Below are 13,383 nucleotides of genomic sequence, written 5' to 3' on the forward strand. Positions count from 1 at the left end.
TTTTCTCTTCTGAATTTTCAGAACACAAATTTACCCATAAATAAACGATTTGTAAATTTTCAACTACTCGGGTGAAATAGGATCTTTTGGATTTGGGTCATTTTTCTCAAAACAGGTTGGGTAGGAGGAGCTTGAGCAGAATTACCTTCTTTTTGAGAACTCAGACCTCCCCTACAAGGGCACCTCCGGAGCTAAAATTTTTCCAAGTAACTTTCAACTCAAAATGAAAGTTTCTACGAATTTGGTCACAATCCGTCTAGACTTTTTTCATGATCCACCCCAATGATCAATTCTTCAATTTATGAATCAATTTTTTTGCGAATGATTCACCAAAAATGATTCAATTCGTTCGCGAATGATTCACCAAAAATGGTTCAATTCGTTCGTGAATGATTCACCAAAAATTAATTCAATTCGTTCGTGAATGATTCGTCAAAAATTAGGTAAATGAATCGATTCGTTCGCGAACGAGTCATTTATATGAATCAATTCGTTCGCGAATGATTCACCAAAAATGATTCAATTCGTTCGTGAATGATTCGCCAAAAATTAGGTAAATGAATCGATTCGTTCGCGAACGAGTCACTTATACGAATCAATTCGTTCGCGAATTATTCACCAAAAATTAATTCAATTCGTTCGTAAATGATTCGCCAAAAATTAGATAAATGAATCGATTCGTTCGCGAACGAGTCACTTACACGAATCAATTCGTTCGCTAATGATTCACAAACTATGGTTCGTCTTCGATGATTATTTACATTTTGCAATTCGCTGCCTTTTATCCCCATGATCACCTCACCCCCTCCCCTCTCATCCACCCATTTTCTGATTTTTGACTCATATTTCTACTGGATTCAAAGATCATTCGACGAAAACTTTTCTAACAATCTATCGTTACTGTTTTACAGTTCCGTGGCTCGAAACCTGTAACCGATTTGAAAAAAGTCAAAAGCTCGCCAGAAGTTAGCGACACATTATCATTGTTCCTCAGTAACAGAGAAGATATCAGACAAAGACTGGTGACAAGACTGACGGAAATCCGCACCACTTTAGAGCAGTCGCAGTATTTTAGAACTCACGAAGTACGTACGATGTGTTATGCTTTCTTTTTTTTTCTTCTTTTTTGTATTCATCGATATGGAAGATCGTAATTACTAAAGTCTTTGTGTATATTTACGTGTGTACTTTAGGTAGTCGGAAGCAGTATATTAATTATATACGACGACGTTAAAGTAGGCGCGTGGTTAATAGATTTCGCCAAAACCAGACCCGTTCCTTCGGATAAAATTTTGACTCATAGACTTCCTTGGTCTCCGGGCAATCACGAAGAGGGGTTCCTCTATGGCTTGGATATGCTGATTAACGTAAGTACAAATACACATACTTACCTACAATACGAATATATCTGTGTACATAGGCTATTACTAGTACAATTGTAGTACCTACAAATTGCTCGGAGTCGGCGTTCATTCTTTAATCCTTTCTTTTTTTTTTTTGCAAGAGCGGGCACGAGCGCGCGAACTCGTACGTGTTTGAATTTTTAAAACTTAATTAGTCCTTGAAATTTTCGCCCGATAATTGATTCCATAATTGAAATGCGTTGTAGCGTTAATTTGTAAGTGTTTTTTGAGCTTACAATTTCTTCGGGCTGGTTTCCTGCTGTACGCATTGTTCGTCTGGTCGTCGCCCATACTTAGTATCTACATGTACTGTTTAGCAATTTTTTTTTTCTATTTTAAACACATGGAATACGAAAAATTCTTACTATGTGTTGGATATAGAGGAACATTTGGAGATAAAAAAAATTCGCAATGAGCAATTTCAACGCGCCTTCAACCGTAACCATGTATTTTGATAAGACTACATACAAACTCGTGCGTAATTCTCACCGCAGTGTTAATAATATCTCCGTGATGGAAAAAAATACGAGCATACGAACGCGATTCTAAAATAATCCTCCAACTCGAATCGTAAAATCGTGCTTTATCGTCGTGTTTTTCAGACGATTTTTTTTCTACTTTTCGTCAACTGAGCGTGGTAACATTGGAAATGAAAAACAAAGCATGATGATAAGCTCTTAAACTTTTACGTTTTACCGGAAAATCGCTCGAATATTCGTTCAGGAAACGTCATAACAGTCTTAAAATAATTTTTTTTATCATTTTGCGAGCTGGATAATGTTTTATAATTTTTTTTTTTTGACCTACACGTTTACTTAGGTTTATTCGTGTAGGTATTAGAGGTACGTATTGCTCGTAATGTACGTTTTATATCTTGTTTTTTCCTTTCTTCGTTTTCATCGTGATTTGTTTCCGAGTTGATTTGTAATCATTTTTTTGATGAGAACTATACAGAAAATTGATGAAATTGAGATTTTTAATCATTGATTTTACGAGGGAACTTCTTCGGGTGTCCGCCTTCAATTTAAATGCGATCGTGATTTTTGGAAAGAGCGTGGTCTAAACATCTATTGACCAAAATTTCAGCTGCTCAAATTGATTTCTCGATTTTTGGCGAATTTTTGAAAATTAAAAATTGATTATTTAGGCAATTTATGTTTTTTTTTAAAAAAAAATATGTACCTAACTCGTTTTTTTCAAGTAAAAATGATGAAAATGAGTTCTGAAACTAAGATCGATCGACTCCCTCGAACTGAATTTTACCATTTTCGGTCATTCTGGAGGCTCCAGCGCGATTTTCAATTTCTCCAGAATTTTAAAATTTCTGCAGAAAGCATGAAAATTAATTTGAGTACCTAAAAATTGAGTTGTGGCTTCGGTTTTTAGCTCCTCATATTAATTTCGCTACTCCTGGAGAAATTTCATAATTTTGGAGCAATCAAAAATCGTGCTCGAGGCTCCAGAAAAGCTCAAAATAGTGAAATTCGGATTTGAGGAGCTGATTTCATAGAATTTCAAAAATATTTCTACAAACAGAAAATTGTTTTGAGTTTTTGAATTTTTTCCTTACAAATTATCTGATCTAAAAAAAGCATTTGAAATGTCCGCCTGGAGATCAGACCAATGACCAAATGTAGATAAACTCAATGAATAGGTCTCGAAAGTAAGCCACAATTCAATTTTCAACTCCTCAAGTCAACTTTCACACTTTCTGGAGGAATTTCAAAATTCAAGCTGGAGTCTCCAGAATGGCACGAAATAGTGAAATTCGGTTTCAGGTGAAATAGAGCCATTTGTGCAAATTTCTGGAATTTTCCCCTCGAATATTAAGTTGAAAAAAGCATGAATTGACGAAAATATCAAATTTTTAATTTTCAAAAATTCGCCAAAAATAAAAAAATTAATTCGAGCAGCTGAAATTTTGGCTATGGAGTTTTAACACATTCTTTTTCCAATTTGAAATAAAATTTTTCTCATTAGAGTAGTAAATATAAAATTTGAATTCAAATTTCAAAATGAATAAAAAATTTCCCAAGCTCTCCAGACAGAAAAAAATTAATTTTTCTCCCAAAAATGTTATAAAAATAACTCGAAACTTTTCACTTTCCTAAACAGGAACAGGATCTGAAATAAGTACATATTTATGGCAACTGAAACCGAAATTCAAATAAGGTTAATTTCTCATCTTCGAACGTTTACCTTGAGTGAATGTAATTTTTAATAATATTTACTCCGTATGACGTATCCCATGACGTTATGCAAACCGAATACCCACCGATGAAATTTTAATATACGTACGTAATCTATTATTTTAATCTGGAGAGTCAGATGAGTAACATGTAAGCAGTACGAAACGATCTAGGCCAGATGAAGTTCCTTTATGGAATATTTTTCAAATGTTTCATGATCTATACGATTTCTACTTGCGCATATGAGCGTCATTCAAGACAAAAATCACTTTCGAAGGTCGCTGTTCAAAATTCAACTAGGAAGCTACGAGTACTTGCTACTTAGATTTACCTTTCTTATTCAGTTTTCAAGTGTCTCATTCTTTTCTTCTATCGTAATGTGAGACATAAATTAAATAGTAAATATGTATTTCAATATTGCAATCCAGCAAAATATGTAACTCGATCGTATTTTTTTAATGCATATTGCATACTTACCTCGATGTTATCAATCAACTCAGGATCAGTGATTATATCATTTCATAGCAAAAATACATGAAAACAATTATTACAACTCGTAGACGTAGTGTTTTTGAAAAAAAAAAAAAAAAAAAAATGGGTTCACCTCTCGGTTGTCGTACAAATCGAAGGTCGTATTTGTGTAACTGGTTACGACGACGACTTGTATCGATAAGTTACCTACCTACGTATTAGACGCGTGTGTTGGCAATTTGATTAGATAGTTTGAAAAAAGGTTCTCGAATGATGAACTGTTCATTTGACGTATTACAGTATATGCAAACGTAAAACCACTTTGTTAAAATTTTGTATTTGTAGTCGCGATAAAGGTTCTCATTTCTATTCGTCGTTCGTTCATTACGCCACTCCGATATTGATATAAGCGAATACTCTTACCTATAGGTTAAAAATAGCCTGAGAGAGCGTTTGTTGGCACAGTGTATTTAATAGTGGTTCTTTTATTCTGCTTACAGAAGATGGAAAATATTAAAATTCCATTGAACGTGAAGACTGAAGCATCAACGCCTTCGGTTCTACTGACGTCATGAACAGTTTTCGCACCGTAAACAAGAAAAAATGAGAGAAAATAGAGACCACCACGTGTTTATGACTTGCATAATCTAGTCATTTATATTTCAGGAAAAAAAAACGGTTGAAACCTGTTTGTGTTCATGTTCCTAGTTTACATTTGTTAACTGTTTAAATTAATACATATAAATTTATTGATCGTAGTCGTAAATCTTTTGAAAACATTTGTTAACAAAATTGCGCATAAATTCGTGTAAAAGTTTCCTTTTTCTCCCTCCTTAATTTTTGTTTTGTAAATTTGTTCGATTTTTATTTAATTTATTTTTTTGTACGATTATAATATGTATTTTTCCATCTACCTAGAGCGAAGTTTTAAATTTATATTTTTATACGACGTTTTAAATTGAAAAAAAGAATTACTATCGGTCTTCCATAATTCATACTTAATTTGAAGAACGTTTTTGGTACATGCCTTTTTGTATAGTGTAACGACGAAAACCAATATCGGTTTGTTGTAAACCTGCCTTAATTTGCATTTATTTAAACAAACGAGTGTAGGTTTTGTAACTCGATGAAAAATTCATCTCGTCGAGACCTATGTAATGATTTTTATTTAATTTTAGAATTCCATCTTTTTTTTTTTTTGTAGTTCTTCTTCTTCCTTAATAATGGAGTAATGTGTATTATTTTTTGTACAGTGTTTGAGAATTTTACTATTAGAGAGATGTTTTGTACTAAAATTTTTAATTTAAGTGTGGCTATTTTTATTGTGCTTCCATTTTAGTACCTACCTATTTCATGTCTCTTACTACGTTTGTATGATACTTTTTTTATTATGCCATATACGAATAATACGTAAGTCGAAGAATCGATTTCAATAAAATAATTTTCATTTATGTCTGCTTCTGCTTCGTTTTGTTCTTGTGAGTTATTGGGAAATATTCATTGACGATCGAGTGTTGGGTGGTGATTGATTTTTGAGTGGTTAAGGGTGAAAAAAGTCGAGCCACGCTGGTTATGAATACTCCTATGAAACCATGCCATAGGCAACTCAAAAAATGATTGTAAAAACTCTAATTTACCCGAAGATGGATTATAAATCACGTTAAAAATATACGATATGCGTTTCAGAAGAAAGATATAAATTCAAAATTACCCAAATAATCTTTAAAAAATCAAAATTTCTTTGAAAACATTTGAAAAGTAGTTTGAATAACCAACCAAAGAGAAACACGACGATTTTTCATTGACAAGAAATGCCCCTGTAAAAACATACCATAGGCAACTCAAAAAACGAAAAAATAAATTAGTGCACAAGCGTGCACAAACGAAGCACAAACGATTGGCACTATTTTCGACCCCCACCCCCACATGGTCGGGGCTGGCCACACGGAGCTGCCTCATACTCGTAGTTTTGAAAATCAAAAGAAAACCATCTTCAAATCAAAATATTAGGTCGGTATGCGATTTGAATAATAATAATTAAAAAAATTGTCAAATGCCAAAAAATACCGCAGCTGCTAACTTTTTGGTAAATTAGCTAATTGAGTAAGAGACTATTTTTGAAAAGAGCATTTTTTGCGCCATCTACTCGTATCATGGTTTCAGGTCTGAAAATGCTCTAAGTTTAGTCTCGAACAGCAACAAGTGATTTTCGATATGTAAACATGGTCTCTAGTTTAAAAAATATTTTGAGACTAGTTGGTCAAAAAACGATGGCTGCTGTACCATGACTAAATTTGATTTATTTTCATCGCGAAATGTCTCAACTTTGGAATTTATTTTTATGATTTAAATTGCATAAATTTAGGGTTTTTGATATTTTCGAACAGATTTTTTTTAGTTTGTTTTTTGAGTTGTGGATCTGAAGGGGTTTCAAATTTTTGGAGATTAGGTAGATAGGTACTTATTTGCATTTTTGAATTTGTTTTTGTTATTTAAATTGTAGGTATATTGTGCATATATATACTTGAGTATTATTTTGAAAGTGATTTTAGAAGATTTTTGTCTCAAAGTGCTCACCGGTGGCTAGGAAAATGATGATCAATAAGTTTTCTATATCATGCTTTGGTACCTATTTTTATTTCATTAGAAATTTAAAATAATGTCAAATCTACTATAAAACAACTATAAATGGAAACCACATTTTCCGGATTGAGCCAGCTGAGTTGAATTCAGTGGAGCAATCTGCGGAGTTGTTTTGTGTTCCTGAATCCGTACATATCGTTGGCCTAGCTGACAAGTCATTGATTCCTACATAGAATAAAGAGTTGGAATCAAATGTCTAATTATTATTTATATTCGTTAATAGGCGATCCTGATTATGAATCAATAATGTTTTTAATATCATTATAGCTTAAGTAAATAAATAAAAGGAAAAACTTACCATTTGTAATTAATAAAATGAAAAATAGAAACAAAACTGAATTCATGGGTTCTGTTTTACTCTCAAGGAAGGCACAACTATTCAATAAGCCAAACAAGCTTGGTTTTACAACAATAAGTAGGTATTCAGATAAGTAAGCGTTGGTTGTTCAAAATGACGAATTGACGATCGAGTCGTTTTAGTTCTATATTTTTTACTTTGTGTGAAAGTACTAAAAACTCTTCAAAACCATTATGGTATATTTTAAAACAATAAGAGATAAAAAATGTTTTAAAAATTGTTACGAAAAGTTTTCTTTTCTACAATTGTATCTACCTCAGAACTATTTCTTCAATCGTAAACGTTGTTTATAAGCATTTTTTTCAAGTAGGTAGTTCCACCTTCATTTCTTGTTATTAAAAAAAAAAAAAAAACAGAACATATGAGTCTAAAAATTAAGTGGATACTTTCTAAGATCTTTTCCGTTCACTGAAATTAATTTTTCAACGAGTCAACTGCCAAGAGCTCGTAAGGCTCAAAATCTTAGACTGCAGCTTAAATCTTCTCTTCTTATTGGTCAAAAAGTAAACATTTTTCATTCAATTCTTGAGTTTCAATTTCAGCGACAGTTGTTTCATTTTTCAACAATGAATATTTTTCATGTTAGAAACTTGTTCAAAAGCGGTGGAACCATCGTTTTAAGAAAACCCACCAATTTCAATTATTTTCGTAATTTATACTCATTAACATTAACGTTTTTCAAGGAGAAGCTCCAGGAGCAGTCCAAAAAAGCTGTCGAGTGAAGTTCTAATATGGATGAAAAGAAACGCACATTGGTCCAAGTGAAGCGATAGTTCAATTAAAACTTTTGAAAATTAATCATTCGAGAAGTAAAAACATTATTTTTTACGATCAGAAAAGTCAATTTTTTAACCCTTGATATTTTAAAAAAATTGAACAAAAATTTTCAACAAACATAGCCTCATAGGTAAATCAAAAAAAAAAAAAGAATAAAAGAAAGAAAATAAGTGAGTTTTCAAAAACTTTATACTCTATACCTACCTAATTCGTGAAGCAAAATTATATAGTATCCACGTACCTTTTTTGTGAAGTAGGAACATAATTTTAAAATTTTGAAGAAGCGTTTTCCAGAAAGTTCAATATGGATAACAAAGAAATTTTAAAATAGTCTGAGCGAAAAGAGGGCATAAGCTTCTAAAAATTTAATTATTTAAAAAGTAAAACAGAATTGTATGTTTATGCAAATGGCAAAAACACTACTTCTCTCATATTGACACTTCTGAATTGATATTTTACATTATAAGCCCACTTTTTACAATGAGTTCTTGAAAAAATGTGTGCTTACTTTTTTCTGGCAGCATTTTCCAGAAAATTAGTACCTATCTACATTTGCAATTTTGATTGAAACACGACTATTTGTCAGAAAACTTTTTAAGGAATGAGAAATGGGTGAGAAATACATATTTGAAAGAAAAAACTCATTCATTCGACATTTTAGTGTATTATGGTACCTCCTGTCTTCTCCTCTCCTCATGTAAGCAATATTTTGGGAGTTTAATATTGATAGATAGGTACATGTGGATTATTTTTTGTTATTTCATTATTTTATTTAATTATGTACTTGCTCATTTTAGTACTTTTACTTAGACTTACTAACTCGTACGTAATTTTTGTGTAATTTTGGAGCATTAAAAACCTCGTGAGACCCTAAATTTTTTGATTCAGTGAATGGAATTTTTTGTGAAGTATATCACACGACTTATGTAGTCTCAAATTCCATTAAAAAAAATTAACTTAATCGATAGCATGATTACGAGAAACCGAGAAGACTGAACATTTAAACAGTATCAAACACTCACATAGGTACCTACCAATTAGACAATTTTATAGCGTTCAAGTGTTTCTACTCTTCAATTCAGGCGACACTCAATAACTTCTATTATAATATATACCTAATATAAATTTTATACGGTTTTATTTCAACATGTTCAATTCTCAGGTATTGGTATTGACTATTGAGTTTTGCGTTGACGTAGAATTTGTTGAAAAACTTCATCTTGCTAAAAGAAAAACTCTCTCCATCCAAGATTATTATTATTTTTTTTACAACCAATAACATTCATTCTTCATCACTATAATGTAGAAAATTTCAAACTTTTTCAAAACTGAATGATCAAGTGTCTCTTAGGTCAAATCTTATGGGGAAAACTATTAAAATGGTGAAGCTAGGTACTGTACATGAGTACACTGAGAGAAAAAATTCAGTAAGAAGTACTACAAAACGTAGTGACAGTGACGAAGACATTTTATAAAGTAATTTTTACAGCATAGTTCTCTCATTCTCACTTGTCACTTGTCAGTGATTGTTCCAATTTAACTCTTGTAATTTATCAAACTTAAAAGCTCGAACTGCTCGAAGAATTTTTGATTAATTTTGGACCGTCTGTGACTTTCTGTTGATGTTGAAACTTGAAATGAAAAAAAGTGTTCCGAATGATTTTGGTGCTACATTCGAACTGATTCAAGGCCTAAATCTTGGAAAACACTCTTCTGCACTGCCAAGCACTGGGAATCGAATCATTTTTCAGGTGAAACATTCTCTTTTCTGATTCTGACGATGATAGATCAAAGGAGGTTATTGTACGTAGTATAAATAGGTTGGTAGATCTTCGAAGAACAAAAGATCACTATTACTAATACTCATCTAAACAACTTTATCGACAGATTGACTTCTCATTCATCAATTTTCTTTTCTCGACAACAAAATTTTCCTCCAATTTATTCATCCTTCGCTCACCAAACACCACTATTCTTTTACCAGTCGTACAAAATAATTGCCTACTGCTTGCCTGATCGTGCCTACGCATGATCTCCGTGCTCGTTTCGACTCATCACGTAGCATTCCTGGCGGTCACTGGGAAAACAACAACGACAATTTGAGCAATGCATGCGAACGAATGCGTCGTACAAAATCGTGAATCGTGATAGCAAGTATCGGACTATCATCGTTCGGTGCCGAAGTAATGTACGTGTTAAAACTTAAATACCTAATATTATTATTATGGAAATGAATTATTTATAATATTGTATTGTGTGAAATAGTGTCGTACATTGGTGTTAAATGTTGTACATTTGGTCTTCCACCGAGTTGTTACACCTTATTCACGTTATCTGTCCCCTGTCCCAGGTTAGATGAATTTTTTTTCTCGCCGGACGATTAGATTATAAATTCGCGAGCGGTTGTGTTATTCAGCTGCGTGAAAAATTGACGACGAGTTGCGGATTTTCGTGGTAAATATCATGCCTTAACACGAAGTTATGTTTACTCTACGGTTTTTTTAATTACACACGCAAACACAGTACATTGTAATGTATTTCCGCCGATGATACTTAATTTATTACGTATTATTATCAAGTACATAATATACATAAGCTTTTTTTCTGCGACGAATCGCGCTCGTGTGTGTGTGTGGACCGATGTGCAGAAATATGACCACATTAATGGCTCAGGAGAGGAATATAATTCAAACTCGAGCCGTCCAAAAGGAGACAATCCATTCTGGACACTTCATGGTATCGCATTTCGAAGCCGATGCCCAAGATGACGAATACGAAGTCGCCGTACCTGTACCAGAAGTATCCTCGAAGAAGCTCGAGATTATACCTCGTCGCCAGAGAATCAACTCAGCTCCTAAAATAATGAGCGTCTCGATTGAAACCTCGCTAACGCAGCTATTCCAGTGTATGTCCATTGCGTACAGGTAATTTTTTACTCGTATTTGCACCTCGTAATCATCGCACATTTTCACATTACATAACTCTGTTTAGATTAAAGAACTCATCAAGGTGACTCGTTCGAATTATCGGTGCGATTTTTCTGTTAAAATTTTTATCGAAACAAACCCGATTGAGATAGGCTACTTGTGGCGAGAATGAAAATTACAAAAATCCAATGTATAACCTTTTCTTATCACCTCGAAAGAGCTCGAGATAGGTTCGAATTCGAGAACAGAAAACGTTTCGGTACACGAGTCTGTGCGTACTATATTACGAAATGTATTTTTAAATCAACAGGTAGTACTCGGTTTACGTTTACACGCCAATATTCCAGCCAATCGGATTCGTCGGCGATGTTATAGAATACTCCAACACCCTAACCCAGCCCGCGGATGACCTTTTCCTATACTTACATTGTTTGTTTTGACTCGACGACGACGTAAATTTCGTACTGCTAGGTACCTACCATACTTACCTATCTGCCTAGTGCCTATACTGCCTACCTACACGTTTCATGAACTTTGACTCGTTCCATCGTTTTTTTTTTTTTTCATTTAAACCAAGCTGCTCGAAAATTTCACCGTTTCGATTACCATCGTTAATGCTGTGCTGTGTATCTGTCTGTATAGTGTACCTCGTCCCTTACGCTCTCTCAGTTATTATAGTACGATGACGTCGATTCGAAAAACAAACAATTTTATCTTGTTTAATGTAATAATACTATACGATTACAACGATAACGAGCTTTTGAAATTTTAATCTTTTAACCCACGGTTCATATGTATTATGTTCCGTAGATAGGAAATTTTTAAGCAATTGCGAAATTTCGCTGCGTTTCGTATATTCTCTCGAAAACGTCAAAAGTGTCCAATTAGCTCCACTCCTTTTTCTCTCTCCCCTCTTCAACTGCTCTTATACTCGCGTATTTTGCAATGATCAGCCTATCGAGTCCATTTTAAAAGATTACTCGTATATAGAAGTGTCAAAAATGATACCGGAGTGCTCGTAATCACGTAGATGTGTAAGTTTTCAACTTGAGGAATCAAATTCGCTATCTAGTGTATCAAATTTGACAGCTTGGGTTGCTTTATCTGTACGAGACACAGATGTTAGCGATCATCGAAGCAATAAACTGTATTTATAGGACTTACAGAAAGGTAATCTGACTTATTTGTCGAGGGAAATTGAGAGTAACCGAAATGATAGTGGTGTTAAGTCATACGACTTCTGTATTTTAACCTTGAGTGGATTTTATTTGCACTCTTTTTATGATGCTTTGCTTCAATTTTTTCTCTTCTACGGCTCAAAATTTGTTCTTTCTTCATGAAAAAAATTATTCTTATCGATTTTACTTCACTTTGCCCCACTGGCCACTAGAATATAGTTTAAGTAAAATGCTATCGATGACTCGTTGTGTCGAGCCCCCAATCTGAGAAAATGTGATGTGCCGTGTGATGCATAACAAGTCATCAGCTTGAGCTGATTGTTACTTACTTCAGTTTTTAGTATGTATGGGGGGGGGGGGGTCGCGAATAAAAAATATCAGAGGATTTTGACTAAATTTAGAGGAAACCTTCATTTTGAGTTGGAAAGCTTCGGAGGTGCTCCTCAGGGGGGGGGGTAGTTATGGGTGTTCAAAGAAGGGATATTTTCGAAAAAACCATGTTTTTTTTGTGTTCTAGCCCCTACCCAACTTGTATTGGAAAAAATTGCCCCGTTTTTAAAGATGATTATTTGAGATTCTGAGTCGACCTGGGCCATTGCCATCAAAATCCCAGAGCTTTTTTAGGGTTCTACTGAGCGGTTAAAAATGTGCAAATTGTCTATTTTTTAGTAATATTTTGAAATTTTCTTATTTCCAAATATTTCGCATCAATTTACTTAAGCCAAAACATCGAAAAATATAATTTCTGAAAGTGAGGAATATTTTGGAGCGCAGTAGTGCCAATTTTTTGGTAATTATTGCCAATTTCAAAAAATCGAAAAAAATCGTCAGGTTTTAGGATGTTTTTCAGAGTTATTTGAAGGTATGTATGAATAGTGACCAAAAAATTGGCACTACTGGATTCCAAAATACATACGTTTGAAAATACATAATTATGAGAATATTGTAAATTTTCGAAGTTTTGGTCGATTGTTGCTTTATAGATAAAAAGCAAGTTCAATGTTTATTGAATACCTAATTAATCATGATAAGTTGTATGTAGGTAGGTGAAAATTCCATTTCTTGCAATAAACAAGAACAATACAACACAATGTGACAAATAAGTAATAATCATGTTTGATTTTATCATACATTCATCCATTGATAAAAGCATGGAATTTCAGATTCAGTATCACATTTGGTTTCAATTTTCAATAAATACTGATTGTTGATTGGCTTTGTTGAAATAGGTACTATACGTATACATACTATCTGTTAATGATGAATGAAAAAAAAAATTATTTTTCCATCGTCGACTTACACTTTAATGACAATTTTGGTAAAAAAGTAGGACCTTTTTTTGGCAATTGAACTTTTTTGGAAATTTAAAAAAAAACACGGCTTTTTTGAAATTTTAGACAAAAAAATAATACTTTATTTACAATGTTATTTCAGTCA

General features: G+C 33.2%; 2 protein-coding genes and 1 long non-coding RNA gene across 8 annotated transcripts in view; 2 read left to right on the forward strand and 1 right to left on the reverse strand.

Annotated features, from left to right (window-relative positions):
• Positions 1-5,514, forward strand: part of IP3K1 (inositol-trisphosphate 3-kinase-like protein) — a 116,882-nt gene extending 111,368 nt beyond the window's left edge. For all 5 annotated transcript variants that reach the window (XM_065358424.1, XM_065358425.1, XM_065358426.1 and 2 more), the window contains 3 exons: positions 912-1,085; positions 1,194-1,367; positions 4,564-5,514. In XM_065358424.1, coding sequence (XP_065214496.1) covers positions 912-1,085; positions 1,194-1,367; positions 4,564-4,638 — 423 coding nt within the window. In that variant the 3' untranslated portion in view covers positions 4,639-5,514. The remainder of the gene's footprint in view (positions 1-911; positions 1,086-1,193; positions 1,368-4,563) is intronic.
• A 1,164-nt stretch (positions 5,515-6,678) lies between these two features.
• On the reverse strand, positions 6,679-7,605 carry LOC135841461 (uncharacterized). The gene is made up of 2 exons (XR_010557925.1): positions 7,005-7,605; positions 6,679-6,871 (listed from the first exon to the last, which is right to left on the reverse strand). It is a non-coding gene; the product is annotated as an uncharacterized LOC135841461 (long non-coding RNA).
• A 2,381-nt stretch (positions 7,606-9,986) lies between these two features.
• Positions 9,987-13,383, forward strand: part of Mondo (mondo) — a 53,879-nt gene continuing 50,482 nt past the window's right edge. The window contains exon 1 of one of the 2 annotated variants that reach the window (XM_065358241.1): positions 9,987-10,765. In XM_065358241.1, coding sequence (XP_065214313.1) covers positions 10,482-10,765 — 284 coding nt within the window. In that variant the 5' untranslated portion in view covers positions 9,987-10,481. The remainder of the gene's footprint in view (positions 10,766-13,383) is intronic. The other variant, XM_065358240.1, reaches the window with a different exon arrangement.

The sequence above is a fragment of the Planococcus citri genome, chromosome 3 (assembly GCF_950023065.1).
Source record: "Planococcus citri chromosome 3, ihPlaCitr1.1, whole genome shotgun sequence".
In the NCBI taxonomy this organism is placed as follows: domain Eukaryota; kingdom Metazoa; phylum Arthropoda; class Insecta; order Hemiptera; family Pseudococcidae; genus Planococcus; species Planococcus citri.